The sequence below is a fragment of the Apteryx mantelli genome, chromosome 27 (assembly GCF_036417845.1).
Source record: "Apteryx mantelli isolate bAptMan1 chromosome 27, bAptMan1.hap1, whole genome shotgun sequence".
NCBI lineage: Eukaryota > Metazoa > Chordata > Aves > Apterygiformes > Apterygidae > Apteryx > Apteryx mantelli.
In genome coordinates, this window is record NC_090004.1 from 8,397,438 (window position 1) to 8,419,348 (window position 21,911).

The 21,911-nt window shown below is 44.5% G+C and overlaps 3 protein-coding genes and 1 long non-coding RNA gene across 7 annotated transcripts; 1 reads left to right on the forward strand and 3 right to left on the reverse strand.

The window, feature by feature from the left end:
- Positions 1-2,289: 2,289 nt before the first annotated feature.
- Positions 2,290-10,154, reverse strand: MEAF6 (MYST/Esa1 associated factor 6). 3 transcript variants are annotated; one of them, XR_010886440.1, is made up of 8 exons: positions 9,845-10,154; positions 9,582-9,697; positions 9,396-9,483; positions 8,657-8,702; positions 7,571-7,763; positions 4,216-4,273; positions 3,546-3,579; positions 3,003-3,053 (listed from the first exon to the last, which is right to left on the reverse strand). XR_010886440.1 is itself a non-coding variant. In XM_067311445.1 (7 exons), the coding sequence occupies exons 1-7, from the start codon at positions 9,938-9,940 to the stop codon at positions 3,045-3,047; spliced, it is 582 nt and encodes a 193-aa protein (XP_067167546.1). In that variant the 5' UTR covers positions 9,941-10,151; the 3' UTR covers positions 2,290-3,044. The 3 variants fall into 3 exon arrangements, 2 of the variants coding, with proteins under 2 accessions (XP_067167546.1, XP_067167547.1); XM_067311445.1 differs by lacking the exon at positions 4,216-4,273 and having other exon boundaries at positions 2,290-3,053; positions 9,845-10,151; XM_067311446.1 differs by lacking the exons at positions 3,546-3,579; positions 4,216-4,273 and having other exon boundaries at positions 2,290-3,053; positions 9,845-10,153.
- A 448-nt stretch (positions 10,155-10,602) lies between these two features.
- Positions 10,603-16,219, reverse strand: SNIP1 (Smad nuclear interacting protein 1). Of its 2 annotated transcripts, none has more exons than XR_010886452.1 (5): positions 16,022-16,219; positions 15,836-15,935; positions 14,611-15,194; positions 12,227-13,911; positions 10,603-11,074 (listed from the first exon to the last, which is right to left on the reverse strand). XR_010886452.1 is itself a non-coding variant. In XM_067311550.1 (5 exons), exons 1-4 carry the CDS (start codon positions 16,198-16,200, stop codon positions 13,644-13,646), a joined length of 1,131 nt encoding a protein of 376 aa, XP_067167651.1. In that variant the 5' UTR covers positions 16,201-16,219; the 3' UTR covers positions 10,603-11,074; positions 13,622-13,643. The 2 variants fall into 2 exon arrangements, 1 of the variants encoding a protein (XP_067167651.1); XM_067311550.1 differs by having other exon boundaries at positions 13,622-13,911.
- A 180-nt stretch (positions 16,220-16,399) lies between these two features.
- DNALI1 (dynein axonemal light intermediate chain 1) lies at positions 16,400-21,887 on the forward strand. The gene is made up of 5 exons (XM_067311551.1): positions 16,400-16,623; positions 16,701-16,870; positions 17,289-17,467; positions 17,748-17,912; positions 20,383-21,887. Exons 1-5 carry the CDS (start codon positions 16,400-16,402, stop codon positions 20,416-20,418), a joined length of 774 nt encoding a protein of 257 aa, XP_067167652.1. The 3' UTR covers positions 20,419-21,887.
- LOC136994302 (uncharacterized) lies at positions 19,137-20,433 on the reverse strand. Its single transcript, XR_010886453.1, has 2 exons — positions 20,365-20,433; positions 19,137-19,549 (listed from the first exon to the last, which is right to left on the reverse strand). It is a non-coding gene; the product is annotated as an uncharacterized lncRNA (long non-coding RNA).
- Positions 21,888-21,911: the final 24 nt, after the last annotated feature.

Genomic DNA, 21,911 nt, shown 5'->3' on the forward strand with positions numbered 1-21,911 from the left:
CTCGGCAGGGCCGCGCAGCGAGCTGGATGTGCCTGGGAAGGCTGCTGCCCCTGCAGCACAGGCCGCTTGCGCATTGACAAGCTCTTGGCTGCTGCGAGGCCGCTTGGGTGGGACCGATAAACCCCTGCCTAAGCCTCTTGGTGAAGAGGCTGCAAAGGGGATTAGTGCATTTCTCCTGCTCTACCTTTAAGGACTGCAAAGACAGTTGCTATTCTGCCACGCCGCATTTGCTCGGCTTTGGATGTATCTTCTGCAAGCTTGTGATTTAGTTTAGCTCCTAGTCTTAGTTTTTATTAAAATGCCTGTGCAGCTCTCTAGGCCTCCAGTGTCCAGAGCCAGTCACTGAATATCCTGGGGAACTATAGTCACTCAGATTGTTGAGGAAGAGAGGAAAAGGAAAAAACAAAAAACAAAAAACAAACAATTTTAGGAGACAACTGCCAGAATGAGACTCCCAGAATCTGTCTCATGAAACTTTTTTAGGTGATGGTGCTTATGTCCTCGAGCTGCACAGCAAGCACAGCACACTGCCCTTCCCCACTAATTACAATAGCACCATGAGGAAGTTGGTGCCACAAAGCAATTGGGTGCAGTTCTTGTTCTTGGACACACAGATCTATTCCCTCTGCTCGAGGAGGCCCCACAGGAGCCGCTAGGACTTGGTCTTTCCGTTTCACTTGTCTCTTGGCAGCCAACGGGCTGCTGCTAGGCTTTCTATTAATAGAACTGGGTTCCTTTAACTATGAACAAAGCATTTGCCACTTAGATTTCTCCCCGATCAATGCGCTAGCTCCCCAGGACTGGTAGCATTAGACACTGTTCTAATCAGAACAGGCTGTTCTCGTCGTTTAGTGACAGAAGCTGCTGTGAGGCAGGAAAGGTTGCATTTTCCCCTTGTCCTTGCAGCAACCCCCAATGAGTAGCCCAGGGAAAGCAGAGCAGACTGACACATCTGCTGGAAAAAACTGGTTGCACACATAGGACTCCACGCTAGATGAGCCTTTTGCTGCTGCTCTGCAGGTAAGCTTTTTCTTTTTTCTTTTTTTTTTTTTTTGGCTGAAAAGGTACAGCAGCCTTCCTCCAGGGCAAAGAGGTACAGCAAAGACTTTTACCCTCGGAAGTTCAGGCTCTATTGCAATCCTTGCTTTGGAACAGAAGTGGAAGTAGTGCAAGAAAAACTGCTTTTGTACCAAGGCCATGCAGTCACAAGCCATCAGCTAAGACTTCTTTTTTTCCAAAACTATGGAAAAGCAAGTCCTTTTAGAAGTATACAGTAGCCTAGTTCTTTCATCCCCCTCATTTAACCTTTCAAGAGGAGTGACTTAAAACAAAAAAAAACTAGGACAGCTTTGCTGCTTTCCTCTTAAGTCATTACATCCCTACACTCCCCCGCAGATAAGCAGCCATCAGCCCATGACAAGAGTGCCAGCCAGGAGTTTACTGAAGGCTAAGCCAGCTCCAGCCATGAGTATTCGACTGGCAAGAATACAGAGCTGCCTCGATCCCTGAACCGGAAAACAGAACAAGGGAGAACTTTGCTCTCATAGACTTTTCTCCCGCATGACTTTACTTCCATTGTCAGGAACTATTCTACACTGAGTAGGTGCTTGCATGAAGGGACCGGGGGGGGCGGGGGAGGGGGTCAAGACCCTACTACCAAAGGCAAACACGGCTCTTACTGAGCTGCAAGGAGCCAAAGAAAAAGACAGAGACCAGGAGAGCAGAGGTATAACAGACCAGAGTTAGCACTCAGCTATACCAAGTGCACGTGCAAGTGCTTGGTGGGGGTGTAAGGCAAGTGATACACCTTTTCCCATAGTGCTCTCTCCATCAGCAAGGGTTAAGCAAACACAAAGCCATTATAGCCCAAATAAATAACATAGATAAGATACCACCTTGAGAAAAGTGCAGCCTATTTCAACATCAGCATTGAAATCTTGACCTGGCTACTGTGAAAAACACCCAACACTCATCTCTCTGTGCACTTTTCCAGTGGCAATCGAGACTGCTTGTCTCTTATCTGTAGGCATTCTGCCAGTATCAGCAAGAACTGACTTACATCCAAGTTCTACCTTGAAGCAGGATTAGCTGAACACAGTTGGATATTAGTGCCTAGCAATCCTTCCAAGTACTCAGTGTTACGTCTACCAGAGGAACAAAGGTGCAAAGAATCACAAGCCAGACTAGGAGCAGCTACTATGTGAAAGTGGAAGAATTCCACAGAAGCCCTCACAGAGCAGATGATGAATTAAAAGCACTAACAGTCAAATTTTTGGACTGAACAAAATGTGAGAAGAGAGACAAAGATGTAACTTTTATTGTTTATGTACAAATGACAGAGGTTTGTATTAAAAAGAGAATCCACCCAACCTCAAAGACAGCAAAGAGCAAGATGGCTTTGAGCTCAGCCTTCCCTGTATCTAAAAGCACTACACAAACTTTAAAGGGTTCCTGTTTAAAATAAAATTAGAGAAAAGGGTTAACCACCTTCTTCTCTGCTTGAATAAGAATTCAAATGGGTTGTTCCACAAAATGAAGAACCTTCCTCTCTATACGGATTAAAACAAACAAACCAAAAGCCAATTTATTAACTATACACTTCGGATAAAAGAAAAACGAAACAAAAACCACACAGCTAAATAGCAGTATCAAAAGTAAACTAACAGTCTTACAACGTGGATGGGACATACTGAATCATACCCCAATTCCAGTGGAAAAGGAAATAGCTCTCCATGGTTATTACAGATGACAGGGGTGTCAGCAGCAAGATCAGCCAACTGTAGGAAATTCCCGACTGAGCTGGAAGCACAGAATACTCAGGAACCCAAGACTACTACTACTACAACACCTTAGTCTTCCTGCAACTCAGGTGATTTGAAAGTGATGCAAAGTACATGGTCCAAGACTGAGTTCTTTAGAGTGAGCCACTCCCATCTGCAGACGCTCGGCCAGAGAGCTGCCATCACGCTCATTCAGTCGACTGGCATTTTTCTCAGTAGGGATTCACGTAGACCTAAATCCCGGAAGCTTCAGCACTGATGAGTCTAGTAGTCCTGCAGAGAAAGGAAAGAACAGACACATTAACACCCTTCTACTTCCAACTCTGCTTGCAGAGCTGGGATTCTCAGTCTTCTCTCATTTCTACATACCATTAGTTGCAGACAAAAAAGAAAAGAGATTTTTTTTTTCTTGTAGCTTAACATTTTAAAGAAAGGACCCTTCAAAACCTTAGCTCAGGAATGCATCATCCAAAACCAGGTACTTCTAATATTCCAGATCATGACAAGACAGAAGAACACAAAACAGCTTTTTTCATAGAAAGTGCAGGGGTCTTCTAACTGTGACCTAGCTTCAGAACAAGCCTACCTGGGCTTATTTATTGTTAAATCCGCAAGCCAATGCTTATTTCATACCAAGATATTCCTCAAACATGAAAAATAAGAACTTAAATTACAGCAGAAGCAGGCTTTTTAAGATTAGGAGTCAGTCAGCCACTCAAGTGTATGGATGAGCAATGAAAACAATGACAGAGCACTGATACTTACGGCTCTTGGCTTTTTGTTTAACTTGAGATCAATCCTGTGGTTGGAAAGATAAGAGAAATGTCCATTTCAATACATTAAACCAACACCGGAGTTCAAAGAACCAGCTACTGCATATGGCACAGGCTACAACAAAGACTATTTGGTTAATTCAATCCACATTCTCAATTCAGCTGAGCCAAATCACTGTCCCAGTATTACTGGACAAGGAGCAGCAAGGAGAAAGAGAGTGGATTCTTTTCTTTATTCTTTGCCAAAATGCATATTCCGCCCACTCAAAAAAAAAGAGTTAACAAAGGTTCATAATAAAATCACAGGGAAGTTACGCAGCATAAAGAAATGAGGTTAAATATGCATGCTCTATGTTAATTTATTAGATGTGTAACTATGCCATAGGTAGTTATTCAGACATAGTGGTAACGGTTATTTACTTGGAATAGAGATAGGAGTTTGAGCTGACAGGGATTATAGAAGTCAAGTGTACTGAGTTTATTACATTTTTCCAGAAGGAAATATCCAAATCTACACTAATCTCCTTATGAAGCAAAGCCAGAAGAATCAAAATTTAACTAAGTTTTTAAGTTAAAAAGTTTATCTATTTAAAAATGGAATAGAGAGGTAAAGAAGAGTGAAGTTAATTTAATTTTGCTAAAGTTATTAAATAAAATGTTACCTCCATCACGCTTTTCTGTTTTTAAAAAAAACTTCCCAGCCTAACCTAATATACATACCTACAATTAAACAGATAAACTATGGGTTAGAAAGGTCTCAAAAGGCACATTGGTGTCTACACACTAACAACACAGCACAAGTACTAATTCAAGTCAAACTTACTCAAAGTCATAATCAAACATGCCAGACGGGCTGAGGGGCAGCATTTGAAAGGAAGAAAGCAATAGAAATTAATATACTAATGAATTAAATAAATTAGTTGATTAGCCACCCTAGCGAGATTACTAAAAAAAATAAAAATAAAAATAAAGCCAGTGTTCAAATGCCATAAAGTTCTTAAAATATCTTAACCAGAATTGGGCACAAAAAGCACTCCAGATTTGGCAATCCAGAGTCCCCCTCCCCAATTTGATTTCCGAGAAAAAAAAAAAAAAAGGTGTTAAGACAGAGGCAGAGTGGTTTTATGGAGGGAATTTTATGTGCAGAAAAAGGAAGTTATCAAGTACTTGAAAGTGCACACTAGCTCACAGGCAGAGGAAAAAAAAATGATTTGCTTGCAAAAACAAACAAATGGGTGGTCAGAAAGTAGTGGCTTTGTCTAGATTATTATGGCAAAGCAAAGCTTGTTCAGGCAGATAGGTGGAGACAACCATAAAACTATGTGGCTAACTATGCATTCAAATATTCTCATAACGTGCGCACACACACACACACACACACACACACACATTCTCTTTCACTCGCTTCGTTTAGAAAGTGAAAAAGATAACATGGTGAATTGGCTGAATCTAATTACAGTTTGGTTACATTCCCACAGGTTGTCTTAGCATTCACACTGATTCCACAGCACTGTCTTTAGAAAGAGTTCTTCCTGAAAGCTAACCACTGTATTTGTTGGAAAGGACTTATCATCATCAAAACGCCTGTAACTCAGTAGCTTTTCAGCACTGAATTTCTAAGAGGAAGCAGTAGTGTTTCCTCCTGAAATTTTTGGCCATTAAAGTAGCTGAACACATAGAAAATAATCATCTTGGCCCTTCTGCAGTCCCAGAGGGAACTGAGGATGACTTCAACAAGAACACTTAACTTCCATCTGATTCCCTGCTTTTAACTAGAAACAAAACTGCATATTCAGATAGAGTTCTGCCCACTCTGAAGCCAGGTTTCAACACTGCTGCTTGGTCATGTACCAAGCAGAAAAGCCTAAGTTATTTACAAGTAGAGTCGGTGCACCTTCAAGGTGTCCATTCCCAGTACTTTACAGTTCTTCAGGCCTCGGTGAGCAGAACCCAACTTTATGCAAGCAAATGGAAGAGCTTCTGAACAAGAACTGCCATAAAGGGAACCTCCAAGATTTCTTCCCCCCGCCCCATTACATGACATTCAAGGAACAGACACACACAGGTCTGTTTCTAAAGAGCACTCCAGGCTGCAAAGCATTTTAAAGCACTTTTAGTTACACTTTCAGTAGATGAAGACTGTTTTTTTTAAACCTAGATATACTCAAAAATTCTATGGTCTTTTTTGCTGACATTTAGGGGATAGTCAGTAAGAGCAATCACAATTTTAACAGTGTTTTTATTAAATACAAGCTTGGTTACCTTCATTATCTGGCCATGCTAAGCATTACAGAATAGTCAGTTATTAATTGCAAAAGCCTTTCCATAATTTAGATTTGTCTGATGCATCTCTTAGGATGATGATAATAATTGCCATACCAGATCAGATCAGGGCTCCTCATGTCCAATATTCTGTCTCCAACAGTAGCCAGCATCAGCTGCTTCAGTGGAAGGAATGTACAAGAAACCCCAAAGCAACATAACCTTTCAGTAGGGTAGGTTCTTCCTAACTCCTGTTGCCAAAGTTTGGGTTACGTAATGGAGCAAAAGAATGTATATTATTTACAACATTTGTAACACAGCTGCAGTGGATTGGTTTGTTTGTTGTCCATATAAGCATTTAGTAGAATAATTTCTAATTTGTTTGAAAAAACAATTTTCTTCTGCTGTACTTCAATTTTACAGCTTGTTTTTCTGAACTTGCTTACAGGGGTAATTTTTTGTGTTACCCCTGAACTTCCTTCCAATTATCTACAGGCAAAAAAAAAAAAAAAAAGTTTTAAGCTGCTTAGGATTCCTAGTTTATGAGGAATCAAAGAGGACATCCAATATTTTAGGATGATTGCCCAATTAAGACTGTAGGAAGAAAATCCTGATCTAAGTATTAAAGACATGCTAATGACTCAAAACCTCATTAAGGAGAAAAGGCAGTTAAACAGTTTGCAAGCACTTTACCTACCTCTGTATCTCCCAAATGAATTTTTCCCCAGCAATCTTAGTGAATTTTTACCACTGCTCTTTAAAACATTTCTCTCTCCTGCAATTGTATGGAAAGTTCCCTCAGAGAGGGAACCCTGTCCCTACACAGAGCCAACAAGCGCCAGGTAGAAGGAATGTTTGGTTTTTTTGATCTCCTTCACTTCTAATAATCTTTAGGTATCAGTTACAGCAATCATTTCCAGAGAGGCACAGTTCTAAAGTAAGTCTCTGTCTCTTCTTTCCCAAAGCACACATTTCCAGGTATTTCTGTTTCTAAGGGCACATCCCCACAGCACATTATCATACTCTTTAGGAATTTTTGAGCTAGCTCTTATTGCAGGGTGCTGAGACAAGGTAAGAAGTAGGTTATGCTAGCCCAGGGGAAATGCCACTGTAAAACAGTTAGATTATTTCTGATGCCCCAGCCATCAGCCCGCTAGGCTGCACCACGCCTTACAGGCCTACCTTAAGGTTTCTGACGCACAAAGCAACTCTCATAAGCTAAAGGGAAAGAGACTCAGTTTGGGACAACAAACAGAAAGGGTTTGGAGTGGAAATCTCGGTGAAAATATTGGGGGTGTCCATAATGCCCCAAACATTCTGATTTGCTTTTTCACCACAGAAAGTACTGATATTTCTGTTACTGAGTTCTGCAGAAACCAACAAGTGAGCACAGGAAGCTAGGCAACTATCTTCCGCTACAGGAGGGAAAACAGTTTTATTCTCCTTGATAGACAGGAGAATTGAAAAGGCCCAGTCACAAGTCTAGCTGTATCAGAACTAGAATTACTACCTGTGCAGACAGCTTGTTTTAGCTACTTTAGCATGCCTTCCCCTCCTTGATGTAATGGGAGCAATGGGATCCTGATGAATACTACAGGATGCATACAACTTAAAAACAAGAGAAATTACCACAACAAAGAGGTAGCCTGAGCTGCTCATTACGCTAGCAAATTACTAGTTCCTTTCACATAATAAGGTCAATTCAACAACTAGCCATTCAGAAGGCATGACAAGAAGGCTGCTGGTGCCACTAACCTGTGTCGATTTTTGTTCTTCCTTTTTTTGTGGCTGCTGTGGTGGCTGCCAGAGGAAGTAGAGGAAGCAGCTTTCTGGGGTTTCACCCCCTGCACAGATCCATCCAGCTCTTCAGCATCCTCCTGGTTAGGCTCATTCTCTTGATTGTGGAAGTCTGGAGAAGTGTCACTTTCTGTCCCACTGCCTGGCTCCCCTAGAGCACGACAAACACGGAGGAGCATAGTGGTTACTTCCCTGCAGCTCACATCCCAGGCCTGGCCAAATCTCTGAACCCACCGTGAGCCTGAGCAAACGGAGCAACCTCCAGCAAAGGTGCATAGGGCAGCAAGGGCATGCTGAGCCATGCGACACCCAGAGGTAAATAAGACAACCTGAAAAATATGTCTGAAGTATAGCAAGCTACCTCCTCAGTGACCGAGGCACACCAGAATTGCATCTGATTTGATATCAATTACAAAAATATTTTTTTAAAAATCCGAACATTAATGGCTAACATTCTCAAAGCTCTAGGGAAAAAAAAAAAAAAAACAAAAAAAAAACTATGAAAACTAAAGTTTTCAGCTCCAAGCACTGGAAACCCAGCACTGCTCTCTGATCAGCACATAATGGTTTCAAAGTCACAGTGAGAGCAAGACTGACTCAGGAGAGAGGTAAACAGAGCTCGCAACAGACTGCAGGGTATCTGAACGTGGAGCACTCAAGTTCTCCCATAATCACAACTTACTGAAAGACATACAAACAAAAAAATGCATTGGAGACAGAGTCTAGAGAAGTTGAAGCAAAGAGCATCAAATCCATTTAAATATGCTTTATATCCTTGCTTCAAATCCTTGAAATATATACTAAAGATAAAAGCTTACTCAAGAAAGGAAGCTCAATCTTACTTGTAATGTTTCTCACAAGACCCCTTTCTTGACTTTTATAGCTAGAGCATATGTTGGGAGTACTCTGAAGCTCATCTAAGAGGACCGGATGCTGGTCCCCAAAAGGTGAGTGCGCTAATGGAATGGCAAGTACACAGCGGATCCAAAAGTTTATTTCTTTCCAAATTAGTTGTGTTCAGAGCAGAATGAAGAAGTGACTTACGCTTCTCAATGAGCTGGTCTTGAACTCCAGCTAATGCACTGACCGCCTAGAAAATCAAAAGGGATTTAATGAAAGCAGCAATTCACTTACTTGTTTTCAAACATCCAATAAAAGGGAATCACCTCATAGAGGAAGACACACTAGGCCTTTGCTTCAAAGAACTTACAACCCAGCACCAACGTGGCGCAACAAAAATGGGAGTTAGGAGCAAAAAGAAAGAGACAAAGTGGACAGCAGTGACAGAAGTATATGGTGCGGGTGTTTCTTGGCTGCGGTTACCTTTCACCTCTCCAGACACTAGGAAAGAGTTTTCTGAAAAAGATTGCAACATGGAAGTTAAAATGCTAGGGAAGGGAGAAGATAAAAATGTGCACAGCAGCTTAAATGGGAAACTGGTCCTGCAGCAGCCGCAGCATCCACCACGATACCTCCTACAGTACAGAGATCACCCTGGTATTAAGTGTGGGGACGGGAACGGCCCCGCTGGGCTTTGCTCCCAGTTGAGCCACCGCCAAGCTGAGCAAACGCCAGGCAGCTTGGGGCAGCGAGGCTGGGCGATTCCTGCCTTGGGGCTGGTGAGACTAGGGAGCTCCCTCAGGGCAGCAAGGCCGGGCGATTCCCCTGGGGCTGGTGAGACAGGGGAGGTTCCCTCGGGGCAGCACAGCAGGGCGATTTCCCTCTGGGTCATTGAGGCTGCCGGAGGTGGTGGGTGCACAGGGACCCGCAGCGCAGCACTCACCGCGGCCGAGGTGACCGAGGACTTGCTGAAGAGCCGCTCAGCCTCCTTGAACTTGCGGTTCCTCCGGTCGTTTTTGCTGTTGGAGTTTCTGAAAGAGAGAGTGCAGCAGCGGCATGGCAGGGCCCGGCAGGTGGGCAGCCGTGGCGGGCGGACGGACGGCTGGGCCGGGCCGGGCCGGGCACTCACTTCTGGTTGGTGAGGTAGCGGTCCCAGCCGCGGATGATGTTCCCGTACATCTGCGTGTCCTCCAGGTAGCTGCCCTCGAAGGCGTAGATCTGCCGCTCCAGGTTGGCCAGCGTCTCCTGCGGGCACAAGCACGGAGCATGGAGCGGGCCCGGCCCTGCCGCCGCCTCCCCCCGCCGCCGCCGCCGCCCCCCCCGGCCCGGCCCGGCCCGGCCCGGCCCGGCCCGGCCCGGCCCGGCCCGGCCCAGCCCGGCGGCGCCGCTCACCGCCAGCTCCTGCTTGCGCTTCACCAGCTCGGCGAGCTCGCGGCGGGTGTCGGGGATCTGCGGGGGGCCGCCGGCCTTGGCGTGCAGCGCGGCCATGGCGGCGGCGGCCTGCGCAGGGCGGGCGGCGGCTGCGCTGCCGGACCGGGCCGCCGGGGGCAGCGCTGAGGCCCGGCCCGCGGCGCCGGCACCGGCACCGGCACCGGCACCGACAGCGGCACCGCCCGCGCGGCCCGGAACGGCCCGGAACTGAACGGAACGCGGCCCCCGCGCCCGCTCCGCGCCGCCCGGACCGGACCGGAACTGCACGGAACGGCCCGGACCGGTACGTCCCGGAACACCGCCCCCCGCGGCCCGGAACGGAACGGCCCGGAACGCCGCCCCCGCGCCCGCGCTGCCCGGAACGGCCCGGAAGGGAACGGACCGGCCCGGGCCGGCCCTCAACACCGCCCCCCCCGCCCGCGCGCGGCCCGGTGCGACCCGGAACAGCGTCCCCGCGCCCGCGCGGCCCGCAGCGGACGGGGCCGGCCCACAACACCGCCCCGCCGCCCTGCCCGGCCCCGGCCCCGTTCCCCCCCCCCCCCCCCCGGCCCCCGCTGTAAAATCCTGTCAAAGCGGGTTCGCACGTTTCCCCCCCGCTGCCGGGGGTGCCGCCCCGCGCGGGACGCACGGCAAAACGCGGATCCCGGGGAAAGGAAAATCACAGAACAGAAACAGCGGTACTGCCGAGCAAAGCGGCGTGAACAACCTCGAGGCAGGTCCCAAAGAGAAAAGAGTTGATTCATTCAGTGAAAATTAGACATATAATACATGAACCGATACTTTAACTACAGCAACTGGAGACTCGTTTGAAGCAGGACATCAATGGCATCGGCAGTTACAAAGGCCCCGGCTAGGACGAGGCTAGTTCACAGGTCAAAGCAGGGCCGAGAGGAAGCGCAGAAGTGACTCTCAAATCTTCCCGCTTGGTCTACGAGGAGGCCCCAGCCTGGTGCCCGCGCGTTCCTCGATAACCGTTACTGCGCACGCATGCTGAAGCGCAGGCAGGGCGAGAACTCGAGCATCTTCAGGACCTAATACCAGGAGACGTTACACTGAAAGTGGGGCAATAAACCGTGAGGCCCTTAGTTTGTGTGTTGCATCATTTCTAGAAGAGGGTACTTTGGTCTTCATCCCCACTCGGTGCTGGCATACCACAGGTCTTTGAATTCCACCAGAAGCAGTCTGTTTTCCCTAGTATCAGACAAATAATAAAAATGGTACAGCAAAATCAAGATCATAATTGTGCTATTATACATAACCAGGTTTGAAATGATTAATTCACAACATAGGTACAGTACATTGTAGTAGTCACTTCCATTTTTTCCAGCTCAAGGACTGAACAGGAAACAGCTTGAAACTAGCTAAGACCATTTCCTAAGAGAGTCACAGTTCAGCAACACTGCTAGGAAGTGTACAAAAATTGAACAAATCTGAAAGTCTCATTTGGGTAAGACAGTGTTTTGTCACCCCTTTACATCACAGCTATACACATTTCAGCTCTGTGCCTCCCCTTTGTGAAAAAATAACCCATTGAAAACAGGTCATTTTAACATTTACTGGAATAGCTCCACACACTTAACATGCTTTTTTGTCTAATTTGATCAAACTTTTTTTTTTTAAGCTAGGTTCAAGCCTCTGTTAGTTAGGTTAGTCTAAATTGTGTTGCTTACATGCTGTGAAATAAATGGGACTCTTGGCGCTAGTTTGCCCCTTTTGTGATACTGATCAGATTTGGCTTAAACCACACAGGTATTTCTTACTTCTCAGGTGAACGTGTCTGCATTCAAGAGCATGTGACCCAAACACCGCACTGAGCAACCGAGGGCAGACTCGGGTTCACAGAGGTCTGAGCAAAGAGGTGTGGTACAAGCCTGCTCCACCCACCCCTCCAAACTCACAGCATCTGAAGCGTACAAATCACACAATCTTTTTCTGAATTTCTTTGGTGTCCTTAAAACCCAAATACAAGTACTTTGATAACATGCACTATAGTACAAGAGACACAGGAGCACCAGAAACTGATGCCTTTGGGTGCTGCAGGGAAGAAGTGAGAGGTGTTGCCTAGTCCGAGGGGTGAAGGGGTGCTCAGTGCTGGATTACGCATGGTGCAAACACATGCAACACAATTTTCAAGTGTATAGACACAGGATCTGCCACTGAGGCAGTTACAGTAAAACCATTTGTAAGGTAACAAATGTCACTGTCTACCTTGTTCTGCTTTTGCTAAAGGATAATGCTTCAGTAACAAGTTCCATGAGTTACTGTAGATATATTTAACAAGAATTCTTCATTTCAACTGCTGAGCCTCTCTTTGCTGAGCATAAGAACTGCAATAATTTATACCTTCAATATCAGCATCTCTCCCTCATCTTTGTGAGTTTTTCAAAAAAATATATTGCATCTGTCAGGTAATATAAAGGGAAAAGAGAGGGACACTAGAAAAATATTACAACTAAAATTAATTAGGGCTAAATTTACAAATTCTTTATTTAAAAATCCCTAGAGTATATATAAATGAGACCCTCCTATTCAAAACATTCTTCTACCTACTGTTTGAAAACCCTACATTAATGTCCCATATTTACACCATAAACATTTCAGTCTGTGTATACAATATGTAACATATGTATACACAAAGTATATACACAGCATGTATGAATAGCATACGTGACCACAGAACAAACATCCAGGCAAAGTTAGTAAACGAAGTGAAAAACGTTACATTTCTTTTATCATAAAGCAAAGTGCAGGAAGGAGACATCCAAAAATATGCAAAAATGTAAGTAGAATTTTTTTTTCCCCTCCTAAAGTGTGTTTTCTTTTACAGGAGAAAACAAGAATACTTCAAACAAATGACAGTATAACTTTTATATAAAGAAAACTTAAATAGTGCAAACTCTGTTGAAAACATGTCATCACATAACAGGTATCTACATGTAATAGAAACAAGGAGAAATTATTTATGGGGCTGCGGTGTTATCAAAAAAATAAAGGACTCAGCTTTAGAACTAGATACTCAACATCCAATAACAATTTCAGTATCCAGTTTCAACATATACTGGGCATATACTGACTCAGACCTCAACCCCCAAAACCATAGTATCATAACCTAAAGTCCCCAAAAGCATTTCCTTTCATTTAAAACTATAATACCTGTAAATTACAAGGTATTCTGGTAAAATACCCATCCCTGAAAAGTTATTACAATGCAAACTAACTATCCAAAACATACAAATACAAGAGGGGCTTTGCAACATTTCTGCCTCTTTAGTAGTGAAACTTGGTAAATTCTCCTGTCTAGATTTCTTAACAGGCATACAAATTTGGCAAATCCTACCAAATAAGAGAAAATATATCAGGCTAGTTTCTACCTAATTTTTCAGTTAAGTAGCATTTTCAAAGGGTTATGACAAAACAGTTCATAAAAATAACTTTAAATATGCCCACTGTGTTTTACATCATTTACTAGAAGAGGATAGTCTTTCAACATCTGCTGAATATTTCCAGCACCATAGCTTTCACATCCAGCTGCTCTTTTTTCTTTGTCAGGGGAAATTAGCTTAGAAAAAGCTGGATTTCCTGATAAGCAGAACTATCAAAGATGAGTAAGTCCCCAAAATAAGCTACAAGAACAGACCAGCAACAGAAAAAGGACTTTAAGGCAATAAGAGGCATCGGTGCTTCAATGCTCCAATGTTTACATCCCAATGCACGTTCTACTGGAAAGATTTTTTTTACCCCCCAATTTCCTCCTGATCTGTTAACTGTCAGACTCTTCCTCCTTCTCCTCCTCCTCCTCGTCATCGTCCTTTGTGTTTGCCTCAGATTTATCTGAAGATTCATGGAGAAGAACATATTCCCTGCTACTGAACCCAAATTTCAACACATCCTTTTCTTTCAGTTCATAGTAACGTTGAGGTTCAATCCGCTGGTTATTTAGAAAAGTACCGTTGCCAGAACCAAGGTCAATTATATAAGGCCTTACTCTGCGGCCAACTGTACCATCAGCACGGGTGTACTCCACAAGCCTGGTAAAACAAAAAGCACTATTTCAATCATAGCAGAGAAAGACATAAAATTCCCATTTATGCAGCCACTCCAAAAGCAGATGGAGTTTTCAACACATTCTGTATTTTCAGAAATTTAAGCAAGCATGATGAGAGTAAGGAGAGACTCTGGATGAGATTCTGGTAATCTCTGAAACTGAGATTCTGATAGACTGCAACACCTTCTAAAACTTATGGTGATATAATACAGTAATGTATAAAACAGAACAGATGGCTGTTCCTTAAGAGATCAACTCTGTCTTCAGCAGCATACAACCCCTGCTGCTTCAAAAGGATAGCAGCAATTTTTGTTGCAAAAAAACAAACAAACAAAAAAAAAACCACACACACACTGCTTGAAATATTTTTACTGCCAATTACACCTGCAAGTGTTTATTCCAATTCAGATATATATATCCAATTCTGGATTTAACCCTACTACGTTATTTGTCTTACAACAAGACTGCTTGTGGTTAAATGGGAGAAGTTACAGGTATTTTTGATTACTGCTAAGAGAATGTACAGCAGCCATATGTAAATTCCAGCTATCTCTGACATAAGATGCTTATAGCAAACTAGTACTTCTAAACCCTGCTTTAAAAAAAACAAAAACAAAAAACACAAACAAACTACAAATCTCTGAATAATCATGTTTCACCAGCAGGCACAGAGAATACTTACCGATACTGAAAGACAGCATGTTGCTTTGAGCAGGAGGGATGGTCGATAGGAATATCTGCTATTCTGCGATGCCTGCCCAGGAGATAAGCGCTCTGTCTGTGAATGTACATGACTGGGAGAAACTCATCGTTTTTAAAAGGATAGAGGCGCCATCGTTTCTTTGGAATCCGAGCTTCTGGGGGCTCGCTGTACTTAATCACGACACCTCGGAAAGTGTTGGCATCCTCCAGAAGTGCACCAGACAGTTCAAAACTTGGCTTTTCTTTTTTTACAGGATCTTTAGGTTTATTATCAGATTGCCCGAGTTCTGGATTCTGGTTAATACCACTCACTTCATTCCTTTGCCGATGCTCTCGTCTTCTCTCGTTATAAAATTCCCTCTCTGCTTGCTGCTCACGGATGTTCTGAACATCCCTTTCTCGCTCATGGCCTCGGCCTCCAGGCCTTTCATTAGGATTTTTCCTTCTGTCTGAGTGATCTCTGTGTCTATCTCTCTCACCACTTCTGTCTCGCCTGTGTTCTTGTTCTGATGGGTTTCTCTGCTTTCGTTCCTCATTTCCTCTATGAGGATGATCATCTCGTTCCTGTAATGAATAACATCTTATAGTAATCTACTTAGAATTAGAATGAAAGAGCAGGGAATCTACTTTAAAGAAAAACAAAATCACAGTCTAACATGTGAAAAACAAGGACTCAGATACCTTGTGTATTGATCTAACACAAAGTAGCAGAAAACTGTTTCCTTGCTGAACTATTTGGATTCCTACTATTACAATGAGTTACAGAAATTGAGAAAATAGAGAGACATGTCATTCTTCCACAAAATAAGATGCTAAAAGAGACAGTTGAAAGCTAACAAGGCTTGTACTTGACTTCCAGATATCAAGAGTAGTCTGAGCACAGGAAGCAGCTTGCAGGAACAGCCTACACAAGTGACAAAGACTGGATTCACAACAAACCCATGCAAACACTCAATTGCTTAGGCCAGATAGTGATAGATATTAACCACTAAAACTTTTTTTTTCTTAAAATTACACATTACAACAACTAAGAGAAAAGTAAGTCAGGAGTTATTTATCGTACCTTCCACGGGCGAATTTTGCAGGAGCAGTCTCTCTGTGAAGCAGTGCAGTGCACGGGGCCCTAGCAGCGCTTCCCCGGGAGCGCCGGCCACACGGACCCGCGGGCGGGACCAGGCCCTCACGGTAACACCGAGGCGATTTACCTGCTTGACTTTGACTACGACGTGATGGGGGCTCCGGCTCCTCCTGCTCCGAGGGGACTTGCTTCTCCCGCCCGACGTCTTCTCCTTCCTTTTGGGCGATCTTTAAAGACAGGGAGAGGGGGGTGAGAGAACGGGAGCAAGGCGGGAGACTGAGGCCCAGGCGCGGCGCCGCCGGGGCGGCCCTACCTGCTGCTCCTGCCACGGCCGCCCCGGTGCGGCCCGGCCGGGCCCCGCCGCTCCTCGGCCGGCGGCGACTGGCTGCCCCGCGCGGAGCGGGAGCCGGAGCGCCGCGGGCTCCGCTTCTCGGCCTTCACTCCCGCCCGCCGCCGCCTCTCCCGCCGCCGCTCGGCCCCCGCCGCCTCCATGGCGCCGCCGCCGCGCGAAGGGAAGTGCGCGCCGCTTCCGGCTCGCGCGCCGCCACCCGGAAGTACTTCTGCCGGGGGCGAGGGGGGGCAAGCCGGCGCCGCGCCGCCCGCTCCTGCGCGTGCGCGCAGCGGGGCGGGCTCCGGCGCCCGCGAGGCGCCGTCGCCATGGCGACCGCGGCGGGCGCGGCGAGCGGCCGCCATGATCCCGCCGCCGGACTCGCTGCTGCGCTACGACCCGCCGGTGCTGGTCAGCCGCCTCGCGGAGCAGCGCAGGCCCCGGGCGGGCAGCGGCGGCGGCGGCAGCTCCTCCGCCCCGCCGCCGCCGCGCCCGCCGAAGGGGGGCCTGCCGCCGCCGCGGCCCGGCAGGGCCGCCGAGCCCGCGCAGCCGGCGCGGGAGGTGCTGAACGCCATCCTGCCGCCGCGGTGAGGGGCGGCGGGCGGCGGCGGGCGGGCGGGCCGCGGGCTCGGCGCCGCCGCTGACGGCCGTGCTTTCGGTGCAGGGAGTGGGCGGAGGACGGCCGGCTCTGGGTGCAGGAGGTGTCGGTCGCCCCCAGCACCCGCGCCGACGTGGTGCGCCTGCAGGAGCGGCTGGACCTGCGGCTGCAGCAGCGGCAGGCGCGGGAGACCGGCATCTGCCCCGTGCGCCGCGAGCTCTACTCGCAGTGCTTCGGTACGCGCCCCCCCCCCTCCCCGCCGGGCCTGCCGCACGGCCCCGGCCCCGGCCCCGGCCCCGGCCGCGCTCCGGGCACCGCCCCGCCGGGCTGCCAACCCGGCCCGGCCAGCGAGCCTGCGGGAACCCGCGGCAGGTGCTGGGGCTGCTCCTACGCCCTTCGCCGGCCACTATCGCTGCGCTGACCGTGATTAACCGCAAGCTGCTTCGTGCCCCTCCTTTTTTTTGCTAGCACTCGATGCTCTACCCACAACATAACAATTAAAAAGAAATCACGACTATCTCTAGTAAATCCATAGGGCTCTTGTGCTGCAGAGAATGGGTAAAAGGCAGCAAGCTGTGGACCCTGCAGGAATCCAACCTTCCCAAACAAACGCAGCGACTGCCTTAACTGTGTTTTTGTACCTGTTGTTTAAAGATGAATTGATCCGCGAAACGACGATTAACTGCGCAGAGCGAGGGCTGTTGCTGCTTCGAGTCCGAGATGAAATCCAAATGACAATTGCTGCTTATCAGACTCTGTATGAGAGCAGCGTTGCCTTTGGCATGCGGAAAGCACTACAAGCTGAGCAAGGCAAATCTGACATGGAGAAAAGAGTAAGCTGGGTTGTTAACCTCGTAAGGTAGCTTTCTGCATATGCTACAGCATAAGGATTTTACATACAAAATTTTATATAAAATCAGTTATTTCTATTTCCACTGGATGGCAGTAAAGATCATTAAACTACTTACCTTACTGTTTCCCTAGGGCTTAATTGTAGTCCATACATTTATCTGTTAATACCTCTAGTGCTGTACAACATATAATTTGATCCTGCCTTAACTGGAAATTGTTTATTAACAAAGAAAATCTGAGAGATCTATACTCTTTTCCAAGATTGCAGAGTTAGAAGAAGAAAAGCAGGAGTTGGAAAAGCAAGTGAATGAACAGAAAGCTAAATGTGAAGCTATTGAAAAACGTGAAAATGAAAGGCGACAAACAGAAGAAAAGAAACACACTGAAGAGGTCCAGTTCCTGAAACGAACAAATCAGCAGCTGAAGGTTAGTAAAGATTGATTCCAAACATTGGTGGGAAAGCTTCTAATTTTGTGAATAGTAAGATGTAAAAATAACTTTCTCCTTAGTTTTTTTTCAGTAGTTGCATTTATGATGCATTTATATTAATATTCCACCTTCTTTAAATTCTCAATGAAATGGGAAAAATGTGATTCTGTATGCTTTACTGCCTTTCTCTGTCAGTAATTAGTCATCACAAGTAAAACTGATGATCCAAGCAGCAGGTCAGATTCATTGGGTTCTAGTCAAATACAGTTTTGCCACAGGGAGATCACAATTTGTTCAGGTAATGCTAAATCATTATGGTCAGTTAGCTGGGTCAGAGCAGATGCATGCAGATGAACCCCAAATACAGAGACTTCAAACTTGACTGATACCCCAGGAATCCATTTATACATAACTTGATTTTAAGGTTGTTGTAGTTGGCACCCCTTTTCAGCTACAAAAAAGAAAAGCCGATAAAGGCAAATGAAGAAAAGAAAATGTTTTGTTTCTTTGCTATTGGCCAGAACAGCTAAGTTTACTCCTTGATAAGAAGAGACACTATTTAAAATTAAATATTGCCTAATAAGAGCAATTATGTATTAATCCAATAGAGACTTTTTTCTTCTATTCTTTCCTCAGAGCTTACATGAGATAGACTGTGCTAACTAAACCTCAGGCATCACTGAGAGGGTGCCTAAGCCCTGTACTTTGGAGGGTTCCTGTGGTTACACACTACACCAGAAAAATAAGTCTTAAAAGATTATACTCTTGTGTATTTATATACTGTAATTTAACATTCCACTTTCCTTGATTTATAAACAAGGTATGTTACCACTTTTCCAACCCCAGATAGAGAGGTCAACTAAAAAAAATGCACAAGATTAGTCTATGGCTTACATCCTTAAAACATATATTTGGTTATTTTATTCTCATCTCTGTGGGAGAAGTAGCATTCTCTTTCTTCCCTTATGGATGCTAGTCCTCATCATAAGGCATCAGTTATTTGATGTACAGTGGGCAGACTCTACTGTAGCAGATTTTAACTGTGCTATTTGGCCTTGATCAGCAAATGTTGAATTATCAATTGCTCTTTGTATTTATGGATGAGAGGCACCCCTGCAATGTGTTTGAGGAGCTCTTGAATAGATGTACTTGTTACAAATCTAAAAACAATGTGAACTTCTTGTACAGTCCAGAATCATTAAAAGAGAAGCAGGTGTGCAGTTGTAGTATGGATTTAATTTATTATATATTCTTCTAATAAAACTATTTAGCCGTAGGGTCAACTCCCCCAGGGAAACTTGGTGGCACCGTCGTCATATTTTCTCGAAACTTCCAAGCTCCATCTCATAACAGAGCTACAGACAATAGTAAAACCTAAGGGCAAGCACACACTATTGACTGGTTTTCTAAGCTTCTAAACGTTTAAAGTGTGATTACTATATTGCAGGTAAAAGTATTTGTCCTATTCACCTGTTGGTTGCTAATGTGCTGTCATGGAGAATGGTGAAGCAATTTGTCCTACGGTGCTTGACTGGATCACTGAAACTGATTTGCATAGGACAGGAGTAACTTTGTGCATGCTACTATTTCTTCAGCAGCTAAGACACCTTCAGTTTGACAAAAAGATTTCTTTCCTGTTGGGGGGGGAAAAAAAATCAGCTTTTGAGTAAAGAAAAAACATAATCAGAAACAACCTTAAATTTTTCTGTCTAGAAATTTACTTTACACGCACCTGCTTTCCTTAACATTCTTACAGTTTTTCTTGCCTAAACCATTAACATCTTCAGGCCATCTTGAACTGTTTTAGGTCATAAAGTGGAGTAACTGTTATATTAAAAATGTTTCTTCTTTGAACTAAAATATTTTAACAGCTGTATATACACCACTGTTGCAGTTTATTTTGATGGCATCTATAGAAGGAGGACGATCTGCGAGTTCTGGAAGCTTCATACACGAAAAGCTCCCTAAGCATTGGTAGCTCGCTGATCAATCTACTAATTGGGCGTCAAGTTGTCTCAGTAACTGAAAAAACTTGCTGTTTCCAGTTCCTTTTGTCCTGGAGTCAGAGCTTGTGTTCCAAGCCCTAAAGAGCCAAATATTTAATTTAGCGAACATAGTCCAGCCTGAAATCAGAGAACTCAGACCACTGTTTCAACAGCTTTTATTTAATTTCCTTTTCCATGCTTTACATTATAAAACGAGTCTTTCATTGTATGGAACCAAGGCCAGCTCTTTTCTTCTCAGAATGCAACAAGTGTGCATGCCAAGAACGAAAAGTTAATTTATAAAACATGTAGTAAGAAATGAAATAACCAGAGGAAAAAAACCCTGGCCTGCTTCTCTTGAAGTATTGCAGCATCCCTCAGCTCCTCGCTTTGAATATATAACAGAATTTATCGCTTTTCAGCAATGTGGGTTTATTTTTTAGATTGAGGCTAATTTAACTTACTGTTTCATTTGTTTTCAGGCCCAACTTGAAGCCATCATTGCACCAGATAAGTAGATTTCTTCTTGTCCTCCCGGCAGCACTCAAAAGAGCTGTCAAAGCAAGAAGTTTGCAATTAGTGAAAAAGATTTGTCTTCATAAAACAAACCTGAATTTTCACTTACCGGAAACTGAAGGCAGTGTAATTGGATTAATTCTCCCTTTCAATGCTGTCTCAGCATTCAGCCTCTTAAATGGTGAACCTATCTGGGACGTACCTGCTGATAATATGCTATATGACCTTCAAAGCAATATACTAATAAACTTTTTTTTTTTCACATGCAAACCTTTGTGTAAAATTCTTAATTTGAAAATGTTGTATAAATTTCAAAAGCAATTATCAGATGTCTATAATTAATACAAGAGTGAGAACAAGTATCCTTTATATATTCATTTTAGCACCAAGTATTCAGATAGCAAAAAGGTAGGTCTGAATTCATTAAGATGTCATTAAGAAGCACATCTAGTTATACTGTATACAAACAATTCAAGAATCAGTTCGCTTTATTTTTATCTGAGTCAAGTATGTTTGAGAGGAGACAGGAGGATAAAACTGACTTTTGTTGCAGAACATAAAATACCATAACATAAAATTGCTGTCCTTTTATTAGTTGCTTTTTCTCACTTGGGCCCTTTATCCTGCTATGTTCTTCACATACTACTTAACAAAGGCAAAAGCTGACCATAATCTTCACCTCTCATTGCAATCCTGCTGCCCTTGTCACTGCTAAGGATATATAAATTAGAGATGGAACTTGCAAGCGAGATACTTTTGGCTCCACATTGCAGTAAGCAGGCATGGGCTTACATACTATCAAACTGAAGTTGCAAGTACACATGCTAGTAGAGGATAGTAGGCTGCTGTGAAACTTTCTTTTAGTATCAGTATGCCTGAAGCTCAGGTACCTGGTAATAAGAACACTGTTCAACACTTCAAAATTAAGTAAAATAGGATATTTTTTAGGATTAATATTATATAGTTGTCATATTCACTATTAAGAATCAAATTACAGGTAACTTTTGGAAAGAAGGTGCTTGGAGAATGTTTCCTGTGAGTACGTGTAAGTTGGTGTTGATTGTACATCAAAAGCCTTTGTCAAAATAGATAGTAGTAAGCTAGGATGAGCAATACTAAGAGTCCTTTATGTGCTTAATAATTAGGACTGAAACAAAGCATCATTTCTCAACTGAAACAGATTTAATTTTTCCTTGAGGTACCTGTATAACTAGCTGGTTATATACATACAAAGCAGACCTTGGGAAGATGATTCTCTGTAGTCATATGAACAATTCAATAAAAGCTACTTTTCAGGGAAGGAAAAAGAAGATCTGGACAGCCTCATTACCCTGTCTGTTGAAGAATATCTCAGGTTGTTTTGGCAATGCAATGTATGTTGACCTTAGATAGTGATGTGAAAATACCATGATCTCTATTTGCATAAAGAACTTCAGATGATTCAGAAACCAAGAGGGTGATGCTACTCCTGGGAACAAGACAGACAAATCAAACC